Here is a 24,060-nt window from a genome sequence, read left to right as displayed (position 1 = left end):
TCTACGGCGCTCCGTAGAGCTCCCTCGGCGAGCTCCACGTAGGCCGCGCAGGCGCCTTTGGCACACCGCTTACCTGCTGCCGTTGTCGCCGCCGCCGCCGCCGGGGCTGGATGGGGGGCCGAGGCCAACCAGTGGCACCCAGAAGAGAGAGACGCGGCGGCGGCGACGCCGACACCCGCAGGACGAGTACCCTGAACCGCCCGCGAGCCCGTGGAGGAGGCGGCGAGGCCCAGTCCCCACGGTCCCTGGTGTAGAGAAGCCTCCTTCGCCGCCGCGGCCGGGTCTCCCTGGGCACTCGCCCCTCAGGTCTCATCCACACTCAGGACCCCGCGCTGCACCATGTTCAAGAAACTGAAGCAAAAGATCAGCGAGGAGCAGCAGCAGCTCCAGCAGGCGCTGGCCTCTACTCAGGTACTATGGCCGCCGCTCTCCCGACAACCCTTTACACTCGCTTGGCAAAGAGAAGGGGAGGTTCCTCTCCGACCCTTGACCTCTAACCTGAGGATTCCCCCAAAACCCGGACTGGGAATATGCATAGGGCGGTCCAGGTCCTCCGTGACTCTTGACCCGGGTCCCCCCTCACAAAACTCCGTCGGGGTGGCAGGAACTTTCGTGACATCTGACCTCTGTTAGAGTTTCTCCTCATGCCCAACCCCGGCCTGAGAATAAGTGACAGGGGCTCTGATCTGGCATGATTTTTGACCTATCCCCAACCGTCCGAGACCCTAACTCAGAAGTGAGGGCGAGATGCGAAAACCAGGGTCCCTTGTAGTATCTGACCTCTTGACCGAAGTCCCCTCTCTCATCCCCGACCTGGGATTGAGTACCGAGGGGCCTCTGGTCCGTGACGGAAGTCTAGTTCCAAACCCTGGTCCAGGGGTGAGCGCCAGCGGTCGAGCCATTCCAGGCCAGACTGCTTGCAGGAGCGCTGGGACCTGAAAGGGGTGGCGGTGTGGCGGGCGTCCAGAGCCCGAGGCTATCACGAGTTAGTCACTTCGCATAACTTGGTTGATCCGGGGCTGGCGAAAGGGCTGACTCTGAGGCCCGGCAGGGCTGGTTCCTGTTCACAACTCGGCTCTGCTTCTTCGAGAGTCTTGATAGTGTTTGTTTTTCGCGAATGCTGTTGCTTCAGGAAATGACAGTTTTCCAGGAAAAAGGGGGCGTGTTAGTAGTGTTAATTTAAAGAAACAGAAGCAGTCTCTTAAGCAACTCTGAATGTGTGTTTTGGTGCTGGCAGCACGTGATCCCTTCAGCAGAGAGGAGGGCTTCTGCTAAGTTTCTTCCTAGCTTTTCTGAGTCTCAACAGATTGAGCAAATCTCTCTCTCAATTTTAGAGTTTCTACAAGAAAGGCTGAGTTTTGAGTAATTCGGAGGCATTTCTAAAACATTTTTAACATAGCATTGATTTCATACAACTTTTAAACAACGCTTTAAAACTGATTAACAACGGCTAAACCGAGCAACTCTTGCACTGAGTAAATTGAAGTTGTTCTTGTAAAGCTCCTGTCGAGTGAAACAGTGTTTGAGATACATCGGAACATGATACAGAAAGCTTATTCATTCTCCCAAATAAAATGTAAATAGTGATTAAAATTTCAATAGTAGATTTTTTACTTTTCATACCATTTACTGGAAGCTTTAAAAATTTTACAAAATATAGTTATTTAATAAAGAAAAGACTGAGAAATGAGGTAGAGATGAGGAATGTGGGGAAACAGGCATGGCAGTGAATGTAAGGGAACCTGTAAATGTTGCTGATCCAGAATTCCACTTGTATTCTAATTTATTCTGAGAACATTTGGGATGAATTACAGATTTAGCCACATGGATTTTTTTTTTCAGTGTTGTTTTAATAGGTAAAAACTGGCTAAAAATGTTCAACGGCAGAAAATTGGTTAAAGTTATATCAGAGTTGGTTATTATGCAGCCTTAAAAAATGCCAACATTTATTAGGCTCTTACTGTCTGCTAGTCATTTTGCTTAATATTTTACATGGATTATTTTATTTAATTCTCACATAAATCTGTGAGGTAGATAATCTTTTATGGTTGTGGAGTGAGGCACAAAGAAATTAAGTAACTTGCCTCATGTCCTACGGCTAGAGTTAGAGCCTACAGAAAGGTATTATTAATATGCAAAGATATTTGTATTAAAAGATATTAAAAAAAAGCATATAAAATGTGATCCCAGTTTTGTAGGAAAAATATGTTTATAAATATAAATACATATATATATACACACACACATAGTGAAGATAGTTTAAGAAGGATATGCTCTAAGGTGCTGGGTTTTTTTGTATTTGTAATGTTATCTTTTCTTCATGAAAAAGAATTACTTTTGAGCTTTAACAAATAAAGATTGTTTTTAGAGTAATATTAAGAAAAAACTAGGTACAAGGTAATATATTAGAGGTCCAAGTTTCTACAGGTTGATGCCTCTGGTGAGACAGTGCATGTGGAGCAAATAAGTTTGTGTACAAACGATTGAAAACAATCCTCTCTGATAATATATATGTTTATCCAGAATGCAAAAGTAAATTGTTCGTGATCAACTGCTGATAGAAACTTGATTCTCTTCTGGTCTCAGATCCTTATTTATTCACAGTCCTTCAGGATGAGTAGTTCTGGATTATTGTTTTCAGAGGTAAGGATTTCTTTCAAGTATGAATTAAAAAAAAACCCAAAAACCTTTTTTGATGACAGTCTTTTCTGTAACAAATTCTACATATCCTTGTTTCCTTTGCAAAGGATTTTGAATTTATATAATATAATCATTTCTTCATTTTTGAGTATAAATTATTTTATGTTGAAAGCACCATGTCCTCAGGAATTTAATGAAGTGTGAAAGACTTACCCACTGAAGAGGATTTATTTGTTTGTTCTTGGTCTACTTCTCATAATTATTTTGTAGCCTCACTTGCTATCTGCCCCATATCTTTCTTCTCCCTGCTTTTGAACTATTGTGTTATCAAGACACATAAGCTAAAACTTTGTGTAAAATAAGGGCATGTAATTGAGAGGTTCTTTAGTACATTTTAGTTTATTAACACAAATTTTGAAACATTTGTTTTGAGATTTTGGAGGCCTTTGGGTGCATACTTCCTCATTCTTAGCTCATTTTCCCTAGGTGAGATTGCCTGATAGGTATGTTTCAAATACAGTGACTTGATTTATCAGGCTTATATAATTCTGGGCTAAGCAAATCATGTGCATCACAATATTTGCAAAACTTTTCAATAATAGTGATAGTGGTAGTGGTAGTATTAATAACACTACAGGGTACCTTAAATTTTTGAAAGCATTCAGTAAAAACAAGACAGCCTTGTGATAGTCCCCAGTCACTTCTGTTTGGTTGGTGTTAAGATTATTTGAATCCTTGTTTGGCAGATACTATTTATAATAAACATTTTTTCAACTCTGATGATGACTTGAAACCTAATCACTAAAATTTCAAATCAAAATTCACTTAACATTATTTTTTAACAGTGAATTTCTATTTCAGATTTTCAACTCCTTACAGAAGGAATTCAGTAAAAGAAATATTAAAAAGTAATATAGAATATACTGTAATTTTTTGAGATATGTATAGTGCCACGAATAACAACTTTTAAAAACATTTTTAGCCATTTTCAAATATTATTAAAACTTAAAAATTATAAAAGTACAGGCACAAATGGACAAATACTGTGTGGTTCCACTTATATGAAGTACCTAGATTAGTTGAATTCATAGAGACAAAAAATTGAATGGTGGTTTGCAGGGGGTGGGGAGTGGGGAATTACTGTTTAATGGGAAACAGAGTTTCAGTTTGGAAAGATGAAAAAGTTCTGCAGATGAATAGTGGTGATGATTGCACAACAATGTGAATATAATTGATACCACTGAACTGTACATCTAGAAATGGAAAAAATTGAGTTAAAGAAAAGCAAAATAATGGGCCCCACCCCAAACTTGCAGAATTATAGCTTTTTTAGAGTGAGACCACAAATAATAGTTTAGGCAATAGAAATTTTTTTTGAATTCCGCAAATAGCAGAGAAAAGTCCCATTCTGAAGGAACATAGCCATTTTGTAAATCACACTTGGCTAGAATAATTAGCCTCAATCTAAAAAACAGAACTCCCAGAGATACCATTTAGATCAGAAGAGTCAGAATATATCTTGAGTGTTTATAAATCTGTATTTTGACCAGGGAGCATATAGTGGTTATTGATAATACTTTATATGGAATATGCATTAGCTTTTCATGTTTTAAATAATAAAACAATCCTTATTTATGTGATTTTTAAAAAATCTGCCATGAAACTTGAACAGGATAAGGGTCATACAAAGTTGTTTCATCTGCTTCTTACTTTGATAGGAAGACTTGGAGGAAAAAATTCTGAGAAGCCTTGTCTCCCTAGCTTGTGGAATGAATTAACCCAATTTGTTAAATTGTGATATGCAAAGGTCCTGAGATGTAGATGCAAATTATACATACCTTTACATCCCACTGAAGCTGTAGGCCGATTCAGAGTGCATCCTTTGGTGAGAAAGCAAAGCTGGAAACTTTTAGAATTTCAGTTAATGTGTTGATGAAGGTCAGGGCTCTTAAAAGTGTAGACATTTCTCCAAAGAAGACATACAGAAGGCCAACAGACACATGAAAGGATGTTCAACATTGCTAGTTATTAGAGAACTGCACATCAAAACCACAGTGAGCCATCACCTCACACCAGTCAGAATGACCATCATTAAATAGTACGCAAACAATAAATGCTGGAGAGGGTGTGGGGAAAAGGGAGCCCTCCTGTGCTATAAGTGGGACTGTAAATTGGTGCAACAACTATGCAGACAGTATGCAGTTTCCTTAAAAAACTAAAAAGAGCTATCATATGATCCAGCAATCCTGCTCCTTGATACATATCCTGGATGTATATCCAGAAAAGATGAAAACTGTAATTTGAAAAGATACATATACTCCTGTGTTCATAGCAAGCACTGTTTACAATAGCTAAGACATGGAAGCAATCTAAGTGTCCATCGACAGATGAATAAAGAAGATGTGGTGTGTGTGTACATACACACACACACATACGTACACACACAATGGAATATTACTCAGCCATAAAAAAGCATGAAATAATGCCACTTGCAGCAACACAGATGGACCCAGAGGTTATCGTACTAAGTGGAGTAAGTCAAAGACCAACATATGGTATCACTTATATGTGGTATCTTAAAAAATTATGCAAATGAACTTATTTACAAAACAGAAACAGATGCACAGATACAGAAAACAAATTTATGGTTACCAAAGGGAAAGAGGGGAGGAGGCATAAATTAGGAGTATGGGATTTGCAGATACTAATTACTATATATAAATAGATAAACAACAAGTACCTACTGTATAGCACAGGGAACTATATTTAATATCTTGTAATAACCTATAATGGAAAAGAATGTGAAGAAAAAAATATATAAAACTGAATATATATATATATATATATATATATATATATATATATATATATATATATATATAACTAAATCGCTTTACTGTGTTCCTGCAACTAACACAACATTGTAAATTAGCTATGCTTCAATTTAAAAAAAAAGTGTAGAATTCTAATTAACAGCAGTTGGTTTTTCACCTTCCAAATCACAAAATATTAGAGAGAAGTTCTCATTTACTTAAACATTTATTTGGGTGGGTATAAACTTTTAGGTTGAAAATTTCCCCTCAGACTGTTGAATGTATTTCTCCCTTGTCTTCTAGCATCATGTGTGCAGATGAAAAGCCTTTCTTCATTGGTAGTTAACCTGATCTTTGAACCTTTTCTTTTTTCGTTGATTCTAGAAAATTTCTAGTTTTCTTCTATTTCTTGCTTTTTTGTTTTAGCCCCTCTCTTTTCTTTTTTAAAAAATTGTTATTAATCTTTGTGGGTAAACCCTTTGTATATCCTTTCTTTTTATGTATTCCTTCTTTTTTTTCTGTTTATTCTGTTGTTTTGAGAGATGTCTTCAGATTTTTATTTCAGCAGCTTCTGTTGAATTTATTCTGATAATCATGTATTTAATTTCCACAAATAATAATTACACTAGTTAACACTGGGTGGTTATTTTTAGCCAGGTGCTTTTCTTAGTGCATTGCATGTACTAAGTTAATAAATGACCTAATAAAAGGTATGGAATTGTGTTATCCCTATTTTACAAATAAGAAATTGAGGCCAAGGGAGGTTATGTAGCTTGTCTGTGGTACACAACTAGTAAGTGGTGAAGCTGAGATATGAACCCCAGCAGTCTGGCCCTAAAGCCCATTCTCTTAACCATGGTGCTATGCAGGTTGCTTTGTTTTAGTTTTTAAAACTAAAACTTGTGGTTTCATGGAGATTAGAGCTTCTCAAAACTCTTCTAGGATAAGCATTATACATTATACATACATACATATTTAAGTTCTGTTCCTTGATTTATCTGATTGTTCTGGGTCACTTGTTATACTTTTTATGTTTATTCATACTGATCACCTTGATTTTCTTTTGTTTTTTCCTGAGAAAAATGTTGTTATTGTTGGTTGTTCATTTATATTTATGAAGGCCCAGTGGGTGATTTATTTTGATAGCTGATGTGGGTTTTCTCTGCTCTTACCTGCTGCTCTCCTGTTTGGAGGACCAGCCAAAACAAAGAGGGTCCTACTTTTGAAAGTTGACCATATGATTTATTATCCAAAAATTCTTGAGAAGGAAAGGGGGCACTATGAATAATTATCTTGGAACATAAACTGGCATGACCTGGGTGGGACTGGGATTGCTGTGGGGAAATGGGTGTATTGTTACACCCCTGCTTTGTGGTACCAGCCCCCGCCTGCTGTTGGTGCTGTAACTCCTCTAGGGTGTTGCTCATTAAATTTGGCTGCTACTTTTGTCTGAAGGTGTGTTTGAGTTCGAGGAGGCTGACCCCACATACCTGTTGGTTTCACAGACCCTTAGTCCCTGAAAGCAGTAGTGAGAGCAATAATCTCCCATTCTAGTGTCTAAAACTGTGATTTTTTTTTCCTGTTGGGGAAAGTTGTTACTTTTGTCTGGAGATGTGTTTGAGCTGGAGGAGGCTGACCCCACATACTGGTTGTAAGCTTTACAGGAGGGCCTGAAAGTCTGGGCTAATTGTTCCCGCAGCCACACTGGGGCACTGCACTAATAAGAATGTCGCAACTGCCTCAGTTTGGCACCAGCATTGCATCTTCCACTGCACAGCTCTCGTGCACGACTGCATGAAGCTCTGTGTCTCCATGCTCACCAGTGATGAGCTTTAATTTTGCATGTCTGTTTTCTCACATCGCTCGCTTATGACTCAGAGTGTCATGTGGGTGTGTTCACTGGTGGAGCTCAGGTCACCTGCCCTAGGTGAAAAGAAGACTGGGTTGGTGAGTTTTCTGAGTTCCAATTTAAGGACTTATAAGAGCTGTTTAGAAAAAAACGTTATTAAGCTTTTGTCATGTTTCGTTGATCTTTTCCTCATCTTCCCAATTAAACTATTCCTTTTGATTTGTGCTTTTGCACATGAGAGAAATAGAATTTCATGTTTTCTTTTATATTTCAATTTAAAAACTTATTTAAATCTTTAATATAGCTTGATTATGAAGTAAGGATCTGGTAGGTCTCTCTCCCCTCCTATGGATGGCCACTTGTCCCAGCACCATTTACTGAACATCCGTCTTAATTAGAAATGTTATGCTTATTGTAAACTAAATATGTATATGTCGGTCTGTATGTGTATGTGTGTACACTGTTCCTCAGGATCTCTGTTCCAGCGTAGCCCCAGCAGTATGTGCTGACTTGACAGATTAGAGTTCCATTTGTTCATTCACTCACTTATTTAACAAATATTTATTGAATGCCTTTTATTTATTTAGTGCTGTGCAGAATACAGAAGGATAAGACATCAAGACATTTATTTGTGTAGATGAATTAAGATCTATCTGGTTATAGGTGAGGGAGGTCTTGAAGTTTTGGTTTTTAATACTTTTAGGACTGTTTTTAGCTCACCTTAGAGTAGACCTCGGACTCCTAGTTTAAATTTTGGGTCCCTTCTCCTGAGGGTTTTTGTACTGAGGAATTATAGGAATGATGTGGTCCTTTACAGAACTAAAGGTTTGGCATCTCAGTATCCAGCTGTCATGTGCACAGTATTCTCAAAGCAGGGCCCTTGACTAGGGAGATGTTTAGCTGTGCAGTTCATTGTAGTGAATATTAGAGCTGGAACGCACTTTAAATATTGAATTGACCATCTTTTTTTTTACGTGAACTTTTAATTTTGTAGTAATTTTTATTTATAGAAGAGTTGCAAAGGTAGTACAGAGAGTTTTCATATACTCCTTACCTGGTTTCAGTCTCCTCTAATATTATCATCACAACCTAATTTTGAGGACACATAGCCCTCAAAAAGTTAATTTATCTAAGATCATAGTTCTAGTTGGTGGCAGAATCAGACCAAGGACCCAGGAGGTTATCCTTTTCTGTTTTTCATGTATTCGCGCTTTTCCTTCCTTTCACTGGGTTCTTTGGGCATGGACTGGAAGAAGGAATCTAGTACATTGTGTGCTAATCGATGTAGTCTTTCTAATTTGTGCAATAATTTTTTAATCTAGGCTTCCTCCAATTCGTCAACACCAACGAGAACCAGGAGCAGGACATCTTCATTTACAGAACAACTTGATGAAGGCACACCCAATAGAGAGGTAAGTTTGGAATTTCTTCTTTAATAAACCTTTTACAAGAAGCTTACTAATTTATAATTTAATGCTACTGTTGATAATAAAGTGGGAAATTATTTTGACAGATTAATTATTTAATTCCTAGGGTTTTTTTAGTAACCGAATTTTTTTGCAAATAGTAGTTTTGCGTTTGTAAAGAGTGTTTTCTTTGAGTATCTTAATTTGAGAGGATAATATACTTTGCCTTTAGTATTTGAAATTTTCAGAATGATTTGATAAGTTTGTTCAGCATAGTGTTATATGGGGGAAAGTCCTGTATTTTCAAGCTAGTGATTGGAAACTGTGAATTAACTACTAATTCCATGTGACTTGCAGCTGGAACCATAGCTCAGATTAGAGTTTTCAACTTTTTTTTTTCTTTCTGTGAAAGAAATCCTTCTGTGAAGGATTATGAGTCTCTCAAAAACAGAAAAGAGGGTAAAACATAAATGCACAAATCAGTGAATTATTACAAAGTGAATCCCCATATAATGACCACTGAGGCCAGGAAAAGGAACACTGCCAGCACTAAAGTGCTGTCTCCCTCCCCCACGAAAGATTACCATCATCCTGACTTTTTGATATTTGCTTCTTCTTCTTTTTTTTTAATTGTACCACTTAAGTATGCTTTTCTATTGTAAACATTATAGCTAAACATTTGGGTTTTCTCAAGTTTTGGCTAAAATAAATTATGCTGCTGTGAACATTATTGTCTATTTCTTTTGCTACATGTGTACCTGTGTTTCTTTTGCTATGTACGTAGGAGTGGAATCACTGGGTTAAAGGGTTACATGGTTTTAACACTAGAAGATAATGCCCATTGCTTTTCAGAATATTGTAGAACTTTACCTTCTCACCAGGAGCTTATGAATGTTGTTGTTCTACATTCTCGCTAGTCTTTAATTTCAGCCATTCTGGTGGTTGTGTAATATTCTCTTATTGTAGTTTTAATTTGCATTTCTCTAATAAGATTGAGCATTATTCATCTGTGTAGTGACAACTTCTTTTGTGAAGTACTTGCTTAAGTCTCTTGCTCATTTTTCTATTGGTTTGTCTTTTTCTTATTTATTTGTAGGAGTTCTTTTTTTAATAGTGTGGATAGGAGTTTTTTAATTGGATATATGCCTAGTAAACATCTTCTTCCACTCTCTGGCTTGCCTTCATTTACTTATTTATTTGGAGTAAGACCTGGAATAGACTGGTGAGAAGAAGGTGGTTTTTGGGGTCATCTGGATTTGCTGGCTGGAGGATCTTTGAAGGTTAACTTTTCAGTGACTCAGGTTTTCTCTTGTGTAAAATAGGAGTAATGATACCTTCCTTGTGGTCCTGTGGGGATTACCAGTAACCAGCATATAGACCTCCTCGCATGGTGCCATGCACACAGTGAGTGCTCACTGAGTTGCTGTTGGGCAGCCATACAAGACGGGAAGGGCTGCTCTACCTACTCTGCGTAGATCCCTGCACGAGGGGAGGGAAACAGATGGACTATTATGTGCTTTCAGGCCCTAGGGATGGTGTTTCTCTCTCTCTGCCTGCTGAACTTTCAAAGGAAGGTTTGGTATTTTCACTTTCTCTCCTGCTCTGCTTTCTAGTTTGCTGTCTTCTGGAGACACTTCATAGATGGGAGGCCGAAGTACATATGTCTGTTCTTATTCTAGGGACTCATCTGTTCAAATTTTTTTTCAATATTTTAAAATTAAACTCCAGAAATCCTTTTATTTTCTTCAAAAAAATTTTTTGGCTAAAAAACAATGCATAGAAATAAATGATTTTAGTTAATTGATGGATTCTGTTCTGTTTAGTAGATGTCTGTTTATATATAGTGCATGCTTTTTTTTTGCTTCCCTACATGCAGAGAGACAGCCTGGTGTAGTAGAAGGATCACAAGATTCCATCCCTTAACTGCTGTGTGGCTTTAGGCAACTTCCTTTAACATCTCAGAGCCTCAGCTTTCTCAACTTTAAATTTTGGTGAAATGAATATCCACTGTCACAAGGTTCCTGTGAGGAGCAGGTGAATTCAGAAGTATGAAGATGCTGGTTATTTGTGAATCACATATGGAAGATCATTATTATACAGAAAAGAGAAGGCTTTTTCTGTACTCATCCACTCTTGAATAGCACGGGCACTACATTTTATATTAAGAGTGACATTGCAGGGAAATACATAATGAAGCATCAGGCTGCTTTGGACTGGAATGCTTCCCCAAACTTCAAGAAAGAGCTCCCTTTTTCTTTTTTATTCTCTTGATCTTAGATTTTTTTCAGAAACCAAATGCTGCCTCTTACCTTGGTTAGTTGTCTTTGTATTTCCAAGTCAGTTTTCACTGTTCCATGTGATGACCCGTAACAGGGATTCTTGATACTTGCAGCTTTTGACAATTCTTAAGCACTTTTTTGAAATTTATTCTTTATTTCAGGGCTTCTAAAGGCATTGTTCTTTAGGAATTACTGAGAAGTATCTTCAGTGTAATGGATGAGAAATGTTTCTTCCTATGTTTGGAGTTAATTTTGCCCCTAAATGGATTGACTTTCGAAGCTGATTTGCTTTTGTTTTGTTAGATGTTAGAATCAAAGTAAAAGATATGCCTGTTAAATTGCCTTTGGTATCTGTTCAGTTCTTATATATTTTTTTCTTTCGGTCTAATGATACATCATGAATTATATTAATAGGTTTCCTAATAATAAGTCAGTCTTTCATTCCTTAAATCAACTATATTGGTCAGAGTGCATTATTAATATCCTGTTGCACTCTGATACTTATTTTATTTCCATTTCCTCTGACTCTGTAAGGAGAATGGTTTATACTTTTCTTTTTCAGCCGTCTTTATCAGATTTAATTAATTGGGAAACTTTCTTTTATCTTCTCATGCTCCTCTTCCTTTCCTTCTCCTCCTCTGTTTATTTAGGTCTTGAATTTCTTTCAACAAAATATTATAGTTTTCAGAATATAAGTTTTGTACTACTTTTGTTAAATTTATTTCCAAGTATTTTATTCTTTTTGATGTTACTGTAAATTGAATCGTTATCTTAATTTCATTTTTAGTTTTCTCATTGCTACTCTATAGAAATAAAATTGGATTTTTGTAAATTATCCTGTAATCTTTCTGGACTCATTTATTAGTTCTAACAGTGCTTTAGTGCATTACTTAGTATTTTCTTTGTACGAGATCATGTCATCTGCAAATAGAGGTAGTTTTACATCTTCCCTTAATCGGGCTGCCTTTTATTACATTCCCTGGCCGAATTTCCCTGGCTAGACCTTCCAGTTGAACAGAAGTGGTGAGAGCAGACATACTCGTCTCCCTTTCCTGATTTTAGCGGGAAAGCATTCATTCTTTTTGTCATGAAGTATGATGCCAGCTGTGGGTGTTTAATAGATTCTCTTTGTCATGTTGAGGAAGTTCCCTTCCATTCCTAGTTTGTTGAATGTTCTTACCATGAAGCAGTGTTGAATTTTGTCAGATGCTTTCTCTGCATCTTGAGATTGGCAGTGGCTTTGTCCTTTACTCTCTTGATATGATGTTTTATATTAATTGGTTTTAGATGTTAAACCAACCCTGTATAGAATAAATTTCACTTGTTCCTGGTATGTAACTTTTATATTGCCAGATTTGATTTTCTAGTTTTTTTTTTTTTTTTGAGGGTTTTTGTGTCTATATTCATAAGAGATGTTGGTCTGCAGTTTTATTTTTTTGTGTGTTGATATCTGGTTTTGTTGTCAGGAAAATATTGGTCTCATAAACTGCATTGAGAAGTATTCCCTCATATTTGTTTGGAAGACTTTGAAGAAGAGTATTAATTCTTTAAATGTTTGGTAGAATTTACCAATGAAGCTATCTGATCCAGGGCTTTTCTTTGTGAAAAGTGTTTAATTACTGATTCAGTCCTTTACTTTTTATAGTTTATTAATATTTTCTGTTTCTTCCTGAGTCAGTTTTGGTAATTTGTGTCTTTCTAGGATTTCATCTATGTGATCCCACTTGTCCAGTTTATTGGCATAGAGTTGTTCATAGTATTGCCTTAGAATCCTTTTTATTTCTGTAAATGCAGTAGTGATTTTTCCCTCCTTCATTCCTGATAATAGTAATATGCATCTTTTTTCCTTTATTTTTTTCTCTGTCAGTCAAACACAAGATTTGTTGATCTTTTTGAACCAACTTTTGGTTCCACTTTTTTGATGTGTGTGCTGAGCATTTTCAGAACTGGATCTTTGATGACTTATTTTTTTCAAGTCTTTGGTGCCCTAGGACTTAGCGAAAATTCTTTGAATCTGTATTGCTGTTTTCCTGGTTTCCTGGCTGGGTATATGTTTGTTTTTTGTTTCTTTTTTACCATCTTTATATACCCTGTGATTAGGGCTAGGGAAAGTTAAACACTTTGTCCTTTTTTTTGCTGTCTTTTTTGTTTGTTTGTTTAAAGACAGTATATCTTTAACTTTATATATATTAGAAATCTTCATGTAGACAAAACAATTAATTCATGTTCTTGATTTGATCAAGATGATTTAACCATAGTCTACTGCATATTTCCTCTCCTGTTGTTGCTGAAGTGTTACATTCATGTATCTTCTGCTGAGTATATTATGTACTTCTTAAGGTATACATTATTGCAAATAAGAATGGAATGAATTTAATTGACTCAAAATAGGAAGTGTTGCTACTAACAACTATATATAACAGTGTCTGGGAAGATAGAAACAGGACCTCTTCTCTTCAAGGCAGAGATACTAGAAGATACTAAACTTTTTAGGGTCCCTCTCCTAATAGGAGATACATTAATACATAGGAGACATATTGATTCATTGTGTACAGTGGATGCTAGCTAGCAGGGCTGGCATTAGGACTTGATTTTTTCTTTGAACTTTGGTTGAGAAAGACTGGGAGAGTGTTCTGCTGCCAGAGTTTAAGTGCTGCAAGCCAGAGGCTAAAGTGGGGCTCTCTGCACTGGTGAAAGGAGGTCAAAAAAAGCTCTTCCCAGCTGCTGCCCAGAGCTCTCTGTGGCCTATTATGAGAAGCTGCTGTCTTTAGGGAGGCTTTGTGACCGAAAACCGAACCAAACCTCACAATGGCTTAGTGACTGGGCCTGTGATAACCCCTGTATTGCCTTAAGTCAGGGAACCCAAACTGGATCCCAGGAAATCAGATTGACTGGATAAAGAGGATTAAGCACAGAAGGAAGGAGAAAGGTAATATCTTCCTCAAAATGAGCCTGTAAAGGAAAATGCCAAAAATAAATGCTAAGAAGACATACTATAAAAATAGGAATTGGGATATTAATTTATTCCAGCTGAAATTAAAAGGGCAGTTTGGACAAGATTTGAAGTAAGTGTCTTCAGTAAGAACTAAATGAAGTAATAATTTTCTTAAAAAGAACAGAAAATTGTGGGGGGAAAAAACAGGCCAAAACAAAAATAGACTAAGTAGATATGAAAAAGAAGCAATTAGAAATCCTAGGAATAAAAAAATGTTTGATATAAAAATGTAAATCAGAATGAAACTCAGACTGGCCCCAGTTCGAGGGAAAATTAGGGAACTTGAAAAGAATACTGAGTAATCCCACCAAAAACACAGAGAGTTAGAGATAGATAGACAGACAGACATCTGAGTAAGAGACATGGAAGATAGATCGAAAGCTTTCAACAGATGGCTGATAGGAGTTTTAGGTGGTCTTCATAAAATATGTAGATACATAAAACTTTAATTAGTGTTAGTTCAACTGATAGCTTCAATGAAGGACCACACGGAAGAGGTAAATTAAATTCTTAGCAGATTTGGATTAGAATTTGAACAGAGTTTGAAAGAGACTGAGTTGAGACAGAATTTTATTGAGGATATTTGGAAACTGAATCTTGGGAAACTTTCACAGGCTTAAGAAGCAAGTGACAAGGGCAACAAGTGGGGAGAAAGCTTCCCTAGGCTTTGGAATAGCTATTTTGCTTTTACTTGGGCTGGGGGTGGAGTATAAATCATTGTTTGGCAGCACCTGGTTTTGAAATGTTTGGTCAGCGTGTTTTTCTATACTGGGTATCAGCTTTTGTGTTTTTCTCTTAAAATTTCAAATATACTCTTTTGAGGGGTAATTAGATTTCTTTTTTAATTTTTTTTAAAGTTTTTTTTTTTAATTTTTTTTAGTGGAGATACTGGGGATTGAACCCAGGACCTTGTGTATGCTAAGCACACACTCTACCACTGAGCTATATCCCCACTCAAATACACTCTTAACTGTGAAATTTTAATTTATTTCCTTGTGTGAAATGAAGAGTGACTTCATTTCAAAAATTAACTTTGGAAGCCTAAGAGTGAATTTGTAAAGCATTTAACTTAAAATAACATCCACTTATAAGATGACCTTTCTGAGTTCCCAGGAGAGTAAAATTTTCAGCAAGAGTGGAAACTTGGGTAGAATGATACCCTAGAGCCAAATAGGCATCTAGTATATTTTAGTACGCTACCGGCATTAAATTTTATGATTTAGTGTAAAATCAATTCTTGGATCCTACCTCCATGGTAGCAATTATTAACATAACCTAAAAAGACTTTAAAATTGTTTGTCCTATCTGTAAGATGGCTGCTAATAGGACTAGATGAAGAGTTAGTGAAGGCTCTAGTCAGAACCCATAACTCTGGACTACTGAGATGAGAAGTCTAAATTCTTAAGTTTTTGCAGACATTTATTTTCTGATACAACTCTACTATATTATGTATTTGTAATATACAATAATTAGCATACGTTAACTGCTAAGTTAATGTATCAAAAGGTTTGTTTTTGAAAGTTTTTATTTTAAAATAAGATTCATGGGAGATTACAAAATTTCTTTTTAGGGGGGCTCTGTGTACCATTTACCCAGTTTCTCCCAAAAGTAACATCTTGTAAAGTAACTATAGTACCTATCAAAACATGGAAATTAACATCGGTAAACTCTGTGACATCCACAGACCTTGATCAGATTTCATGTGTTTTACATGCCGCGCACATGTGGAATTTTATGCAGTTTTATTACATGTGTATATTTGTGTAACCACCTCCATCAAAAAGTTCTTTTTAGTTATAATTTCTTATACATCTAATTCATGATAGTATTTTGATGTGTAGTATATAGTTTCTGAAAGAAAATGGAAGCACAGAACACTATTTATCAAAAGAATTAATATAATAGCATTTATCCTTAAAACTTACTGTAAACTTCAGTTTCTAAAATTTCTTCTGTATGTATTGGAGAAAACTATACTGTACATAAGTACAACTAAAAGACTAATTAAACTTTTATGTGTTTTATCCTCCCTATAAATTTCCATGCTACCTTTTTGAATGTGTAAATACGATTGGCTTGCTATTTGTCATACTAAAGCTTTGTATTCTTTACCATGCATTGTTCTTATTGGTATAGACTCTTATACTGAATTGCCAGACATGCTGTGTGCTGTGGTGCCTTTGCATATATCATTTGTATGCCTATAAGCAAGTTGTTTAAAGTTGGGTTTTGAGAACTCAAACAGCTCATCTCCCTTCCTACCTGACCAGCAACTTACTATTTCTGTGGGTGGAGCGATGGTGGCGGCAGTGGTGGTAGCACAAGGCCTTTATGTGTTGTGTGTGGTGTGTGGTGAGAACACTTTGCAACGTGCCCTTATGATTTGTTTTTCATCATTTGTTTTATTTTTATACCTCTGCTTATTACATTGAATGAGACAGCTACTAGCCGGGATGATAGCAGAACCTGCTTTTCTCTCTGAGTATACTATCTTTGCTTTGGATTCCTCCAAGCAGCCTAAAACACAGACTGACAGTGTGGTGAGTCCTTCCACCGCTCTCTGCATTCCCTTTGTGGGGAAGTGAAATAATTTGGTAATTCTAGAAGCAAATCTCACGTTGCTTGCCACTCACTATCTCTCAAAGCATCTTCAGTGCCCTTTTGCTAACCTTGCTCTTAAAAAATCAGAGAGTAAATTGCTGAATTCTGATGGCTGGTGTGTTTTTTTGGTGGCTTTTTAACAGCAGCAAAATAACACTGTTTTCATTAATGTAGTGAGGAATACCTTCACTTGGCGTAAACTCTGTTTTCTCCCTAGGGAGTGTTTGCTCATTAACTGAAAAAAGTATGCATTGCTAGGAATCTGTTCTACTGTTGGTAAGAGGCCAAGGATATTTTACGATGTGACTCACATTTTTAGGGAAAAAAAGTCCTTGTATGTAAATCCATAATGAAACAACATTGCATAGGTAGGTGGAGTCTGCTATAGCCAATAATTGCATCTTATTTTGGGAGTGTACCAGTTTTCTATGTATTAAATGTTTGGAAGGAAGTAATTACCTCTTTATTTTTCAACTGACTAAATTCATACAATTTTGAGTCTTGTACATAATTTCATTTTGGGAAAATAGACTTTTTCCCCAAGGTATCTAAGTTCTTAATTTAGCAAACTAAAACTTAGAGATGTTTCATTGCCCAGTAAGGATACCTTTTGGTGCTAGAATGGACGTTGACTGAACTGGGATTGAGGTTTTTTTAAACAGTGAGAATTGGTTTAATTTGTTAAGCAGCTGGTGTGATGAAATTAGAACATTTCTGTTCTTATCCATGCAACCAGTAAAGATTTGGCCTGCATATGGCCAGTAGCAATCCTGTATTACATCCTAAACTTAGTTGTAGAACAGAAAGCAGCTCAGGGTTCTAGTGATGCCTTAGCTTGGATCTCAGGGATTGTGGTCTCTCCTTAGTTCTGGCTACAGGTAACACCTCACTATTTTCAAAACTGGTTTGAGGGGGAGATAGTGGTCCCCGTTAGAGATAACTTACCAACTTACTTTAAAAGCATAAAATGATATTACATTTCATGTAGTAGTAATAGAAACAAAAAAAAAAAAAAAAAAAAAGAGAGAGAGAGAGCTTCTCCTAGGCCTACTTTCATAAGTACATAAAATAATTTGTATTGAGTACCTATCTTGTTGTGAACAATACTAATAATTAAAAAATGGAGTCTTTAAAACAAAAACAAACAAACAAACAAAAACAAAGCGTAAATACAGGACAGAAATAGACTCACAGACAGAGAATACAGACTTGTGGTTACCAGGGGGATGGAGGGTGGGAAGGGATAGACTGGGATTTCAAAATTGTAGAATAGATAAACAAGATTACACTGTATAGCACAGGGAAATATACACAAAATGTTATGATAACTCACAGAGAAAAAAAATGTGACAATGAGTGTGTATATGTCCATGAATGACTGAAAAATTGTGCTGAACACTGGAATTTGACACAACATTGTAAAATGATTATAAATCAATAAAAAATGTTAAAAAAATAAAATAAAAAAATAAACAAGAGTGACTACATCAAACTAAAAAGCTTCTGCACAGCAAAGGAAACCATCAACTGAATGAAAGGGCTACCTACTGAATGGGAGAAAATGTTTGCAAATCATATTATCTGATAAGGGGCTAATAGCCAAAATATATAAAGATCTAATATAATTCAATAGCAAAATAATAATAATAATCCAATTAAAATTGGGCAAAGGAAGCAAACAGACATTTTTCCAAAGAAGACATATGAATGGTCAAGAGGTACAAGGAAAGGTGCTCAACATCACTAATCATAAGGGAACTGCAAAGCAAAACCACAGTGAGATATCACTTCATGACTGTCAGAATGGCTATATTTAAAAGGCAAATGATAACAAATGCTAGCAAGGATGCTGAAGAAAAGTGAACCCCTGTGCCCTGTTGGTGGGGTTGTAAATTGGTAGCCACTATGGAAAACAGCATGGAGGTTCCTGAAAAAATTAAAAATAGAACTATCATATGATCCAGTGATTCCACTTTTGGGAATATACCTGAACGAAATGGAAACACTATGTCAAAGAGATATCTGCACCCCCACATTCATAGCAGCATTGTTCACAATAGCCAAGACAGGGAAACACCCTTACTGTTCATCAACAAGTGAAAGGATAAAGAGATATAGAATATATGTACACAACAGAATACTGTTTAGCCGTAAAAAAGAAGGAAATCTTGCCATTGGGATGACATGGATGGATTTTGAGGGCATAGTGATAAGTGAAATAAGACGGAGAGAGACAAATACTGTATGATCTCACTTCCATGTGGAATCATAAACAAACAAAACTCATAGAAAAAGGGGGATCATATTGGTGGTTACCAGAGGTAGAGGGTGAGGGTCAAAAAAGGAATTAGATAAAGGTGGTCAAAAGGTACAAACCTCCAGTTATAAGTAGGTGCTGGGGATATGATGTACAACATGATGACTGTGGTTAATGTGGCTCTGTGGTTTATCTGAAATTTGTTAAGAGATCCGATCCTAAGAGTTCTCATCACAAGGACAAAAACATTTTTTCTTCTTTTTCTTTTTTTGCATCTATGCTAGATGATGGATGTAACTAAACTCACTGTGGTAATCATTTTATAACATATGTAAGTTAAACCACTACACTGTACACCTTTCATTTATGCAGTGCTGTTTGCCAATTATATCTCAATGAAACTGGGAAAAAAATGTCTCTTAAACAGCTATGAGAGGTTATCCTGAGGAAATAACCTGCACATTCTCCAGTGCAGAGTCAGAATTTAAAGAAGAGTGATAGAAAAGGGATAAAGGAAGAAAGGAGGCCAAGGAGTAGGTATCACTATATTCACAGACTACTTTAAGAACTTCACTTCCAGGAAATTAGGGGGCCTAGACTAAACATTACCTCCCCCTCTCGTGACCTTCAACACCTTTGAAATACACCATATGAAAAATGACTAATTCAAGGGGAAAATTTTTTTAACTAGGTGTTTGTGTTCGCCAATATGACGTAAAGTGAATAATAAAATACAAATAAAAACTTTAAAAAAAAATGGAGTCTTTAGAACTATTTAAAATAATTTAAGTAGGCTGAAAGTCTGTGTTAATCTTATTTAAGTTTTGTTTTGTTCAGATAAAAAACATTTCTCACATAACAAAGGAAAACTATGGCATATCCTATAATAAAATAAAATTTAGTGAGAATCCAATTCATTACTTTATCTCACCAGCTGCTGACTTTTCCTTAATTCAGTTTTTTTGAAAAATGTTATCTCTTTATCCCAAATTCTAAAAATTGCTATATCCTTGAGTACTTAGCAGTCAAAAATGTTTGTTGAAAGATTGAACAAAACGTAACTGAAGACAAATCTGGCAGGGAACCTGTGTATGCTTTTAAATTAAATGTACTTTAGAAACTTTTTCCTATTATCTAAGAATTGCCTCCAGAAGAAAGTATTGGTGACTGTGGAGCGAGTTCTTTAGGCTTCTCTCTGGGGAAAGGCCTTGAAGTCTTCTCACACTGAAGGAAGTAACTGCATAAGGATTGAACAAGCAATTACTGAGCCTCTACTGCCAGTCAGGCAAAATGTAGAGTTCCTGCCCTCCCAGGGTTTCTAGTTTACTATGGAGACAAAGATGTCAACATACACTTAACAATACAAAGGAATTAAGGCTTCATAGAAGAAAATACAGGCATAGGAAATTTGTTAGTCCTTCAGGCCAGCCTTGTAAAGCTTCACAAAATACAACGCATTTGAAAGTTGAGAGATGAGTAAGATTTTGTTGGGCAGGAGTAGAGAAGGCATCATAGGAAGTGACACATCTGTAATTTTGCTTCTAGAGATTCCTAACTTAAATTTACTTGGTAACAGAGGTCAATACTTTGCTTAGCTGTCCTGCATTTATTTAGATATATAGTATAACAAATAAATTGAAATATAGATGCAGGGAGGGGAAGTTTTTAAATGGTGCGCTGTTTGTTTGGTAAGGTGATATTTCACACAATTGTAGAATAGCTTTTTTCATATGGACTACAGTCATGTGCCAAGTAATTTACTTAAAATAGAATATGGACTCTCTTGCCACTCTTCTTCCCAACCTACATATTTTATGGAGCCTTTCTATTTCCTTTCTCCATAATGTAAGTGCCCATTACCTTTCAGTATACTGCCTGGCAGAGAGACTTGCTAATTTCGATAAAGTATGTTTTTTATTTTATAGTTTGTAGCATAGGATATTTTTAGGGCTGGAAAGCACTGATTATGGTGCTACACAAATATAGGCCATGTGTACAACTTCTAATTCTTTGAACTGGCAGAGAACAGAAAGATAAAATTTAGTGTCTATGTTCCCCCAACCTTTCTCCTCTCTATAACTTTAAGGAAATATCTTGGACTGATAAATTTGATAACTCTTTGTATTAAAGCGAGAAGGTATTTAAACCTTTATTAGGGAAAAATTCAAGCATATTACAAAATGAAAATAGTAATGATAGTGCTGGAAGATTTCTCTCCCCTCCTCCCAAATTCATTACCCAGTGTCAATAATTAATAACTCATGGCCATCTTATTACCCCACCCCGACTTCCCTAACCACACCATTTCCACCCTCCCACATATACAGCTACTCCCACTATGCATCACCACTGGTTTATTTGAAAGAAATTTCAGAGATCTTATTTCATCTAAATATTTTGGTATATATTTCTAAAGGTAAAGACTAAAAATATACAAACATAATACATTTATCACTCCTAAAGTTTGATAATTTCTTAGTATCAAATACCTAATGAGAGTTCAAAAATTTGAGAACACTTTTGCAAAACTGAGCACCTCCTCCACTTGTGTTTACAAATAAGAAAAATCAAATATTTGACTTTCTTGGTAAAGTTGTGGAGCTGTAGAATCACAGAGAAAATGTACTATTTAACTACCAAGTTACTGAAACATAGTGGCTAGTATTTGGTTGAATGCTTTTGTTTAGAACATGGAAGATATCTTATCATGAGCTACTGCTATAGCTCTAATTTTAGTTAGACATTTCGTGCATTATGAATGCAGGATAGAATTTTAGATCTCAGAATATCATCATTACCATGGAGTTCATCCCAGTATGATGTAATCAGTAGAATGTTGCTTAATTTAGAATATTTGTCATACCAACAGAACAAAACAAAAAGCTTTCACATATGGAAGAAATTATTTTTAATTATAAGTTTTCCTGAAAATTTTCATTACAGTTTCATTTAGGACTCTGGCTTCAAATGAATGAGGCATTTCTGTTTCTTGTTACCAAGATATTTTTTAGGGCTTAGCCCAAATAACTTTAATTTGAATATTGCTCAATTATAGGGAACAGTTGACATTACTTTTTCCTGGATAGTTTTCTACTTGAATGAGTTTTGTTAATTGAATCCTTGATATTAATTTTGTTGTGGAGGAAAAAGCTGAGGACATTATAATTGGGAGAGGTGTGTGATTAGCTTGAAATAAGTTTTGCTACACACTAATCTTTGCTACTTAGTTACATATACTATAGCAAAATGAATTTTCTAAAATACTTACCATACTAGCTTTGCCTTGCATGGAAACATTCTAATAAGTGAACAATTACTAATTTTGTTTAATAGATGAATGTATCTAACAGGTTTTGGTTCTTGGCCTTTGTTCTTAACAGTTTTAAAACTTTAGTTTTTTTGTTGCTTTTCTTTATGATGTTTCTTTGTTTTCTTAGAATGCGTCTGTCCAAGCCACGAAATCTCCCGACAGTGTTAATGAAAGTGAACCAACAACACCTCAGGTCTGTTATTAATGTTATTTAAAAAAATAGCAAGTCATTTCAGAGTGTTGGTCATTCTATATTGTTAGCATTTGACTTTACATTGCAACAGTGATGTCCAAACATTTGATACAATATGTATGGTAAATCCAGGCTCGTTGATGGTTTCTTGGAAAAAGTTTTAAATGGAAGTGATATATGTATATATACCAGTCATATAAGATACCATTATTACTCATTTGAATAACTAATGGCACTAAAGAGAAACTTTGGGAAAAAAAGACTTAACAAAACTTATAGTTGTAAAAGATTATGGAGGAGGTCATGTTGAAAGACATGTTGAGTTATGTATTCTGGAAGGGGGATATGAGGAAATGGGACTTATTTTATTAAAGTTTGTTTTAATGCAAAAGATTTTACTACTAGAAAATTTAGTTTATCTTTGATTTTAAAAAGTTATTTGGAGAGTGGGGTCCATTTGACATTCCTTTGACTCCTTTCAAAAAGAAAATTCATGAAAAAAATCGTAATGATTGCAGTGTCTGAGATGAACATTTGTTTTCTTTGACTTTACTGATGATTATTATCATTAACCTGGCTATTCTCAGCACTCTCTAGTGTAGGGCAGTAACATTTCTAATTCTGTGAACTTGGAGGATGATTGTAGGTAATTTATGAAGTAACTGACTTATGAACTAATTCACGTGGACTAAACATTCTGAAGTATTGTCTAGCTTTCCAAACTCCATGAACAGGTTACTTGTGAGCTGAGGTCCTCAGTCCTTTCAGGAGGCTGGCCAGATTCTGGGCATAGTCCGAGTACCTGGGCCTGCTGACTCTGGCCTGGAGCAGCGTCCCCAATTAATCCTAAGTCCTCTACAAAGACGTTGTTTTCTCTAAGTGCCTTGAGGTAGGGGTAAAATACTGGGAGGCACCAGTCTAAATGGGACTGGACAGATCCAGTGATCCTGAAAGAATATTATTAAAGAACATTGTTTAGAATGCCTATTTTCTTCCATTATAGAATAATCCAAAAAGTCTAAATACAGTTATGAATGCAAAAACTAGAATTAATGACAATCAGCTTTATAACCAAATTCAAGAGAGATTTAAGTTTTAATTAAGGTGAAACATGAGGATGGATGATATTCAGGAAGTTAGCCCATTAAAGGTTTTGAACTTTGTTTTAAAAAATGCAAATATATTCCTAAAAAATAATAAAATTATGTTTATTGAATATACTTTGTGTCAGGCATTGTTAAGCAATTTCTGTATATGATCTTATTTAATTCTCATAACAAGGAGACAGTTTCACTCAGAGTCTGTTTACCTTTAAATAATTCTCTGACAAGTGGGTTGTAGGTGGTTGTTAGCAAGTTAGGAATAGTGTATGTCCCCGGAGAGGGCAGAATGCTTACTGTGGTTGGGCATCTTGAAAGCAGCAGGAGATCAGAGTTGACAACAACTCTGGCGAAAAGCAAGCCCAAGAGTTAATGAAGCAACAGCTGCCTGAAACCCCCTTCCTGCTGGGCGGAACATCTTCTGTAAATCAATAGTTTTTGACACACAGCATGATGATTGTGGCAGGGATGTCTTTAGAAAGACTTACTCATTGTCCTTATTTAAGAAGGCAGAGAAGTGTAGTATATATTTCAGAAAAATTTGTTAACTTTTAAATTGTTTCATACAGTACATAAAATTCAAGCAATCAGAATGACTTTTCATTAATTCCCAAGGA

The 24,060-nt window shown here is 36.0% G+C and overlaps 1 protein-coding gene across 5 annotated transcripts in view; it reads left to right on the top strand.

Moving 5' to 3' along the window:
* Window positions 1–24,060, top strand: part of GOLGA4 (golgin A4) — an 87,617-nt gene continuing 63,557 nt past the window's right edge. For 3 of the 5 annotated variants that reach the window (XM_010945824.3, XM_010945823.3, XM_010945826.3), the window contains exons 1-4: window positions 181–411; window positions 8,625–8,714; window positions 16,424–16,522; window positions 22,278–22,343. In XM_010945824.3, the coding sequence (XP_010944126.2) occupies window positions 340–411; window positions 8,625–8,714; window positions 16,424–16,522; window positions 22,278–22,343 (327 nt within the window). In that variant the 5' untranslated portion in view covers window positions 181–339. Of the gene's footprint in view, window positions 412–8,624; window positions 8,715–16,423; window positions 16,523–22,277; window positions 22,344–24,060 lie in introns of all 5 variants that reach the window. The other 2 variants (XM_010945825.3, XM_010945827.3) reach the window with 2 other exon arrangements.

The sequence above is a fragment of the Camelus bactrianus genome, chromosome 17, assembly GCF_048773025.1.
Source record: "Camelus bactrianus isolate YW-2024 breed Bactrian camel chromosome 17, ASM4877302v1, whole genome shotgun sequence".
NCBI lineage: Eukaryota > Metazoa > Chordata > Mammalia > Artiodactyla > Camelidae > Camelus > Camelus bactrianus.
Note: the sequence above shows the minus strand (reverse complement) of the source record. Positions and strands in the feature narration are given on the sequence as shown.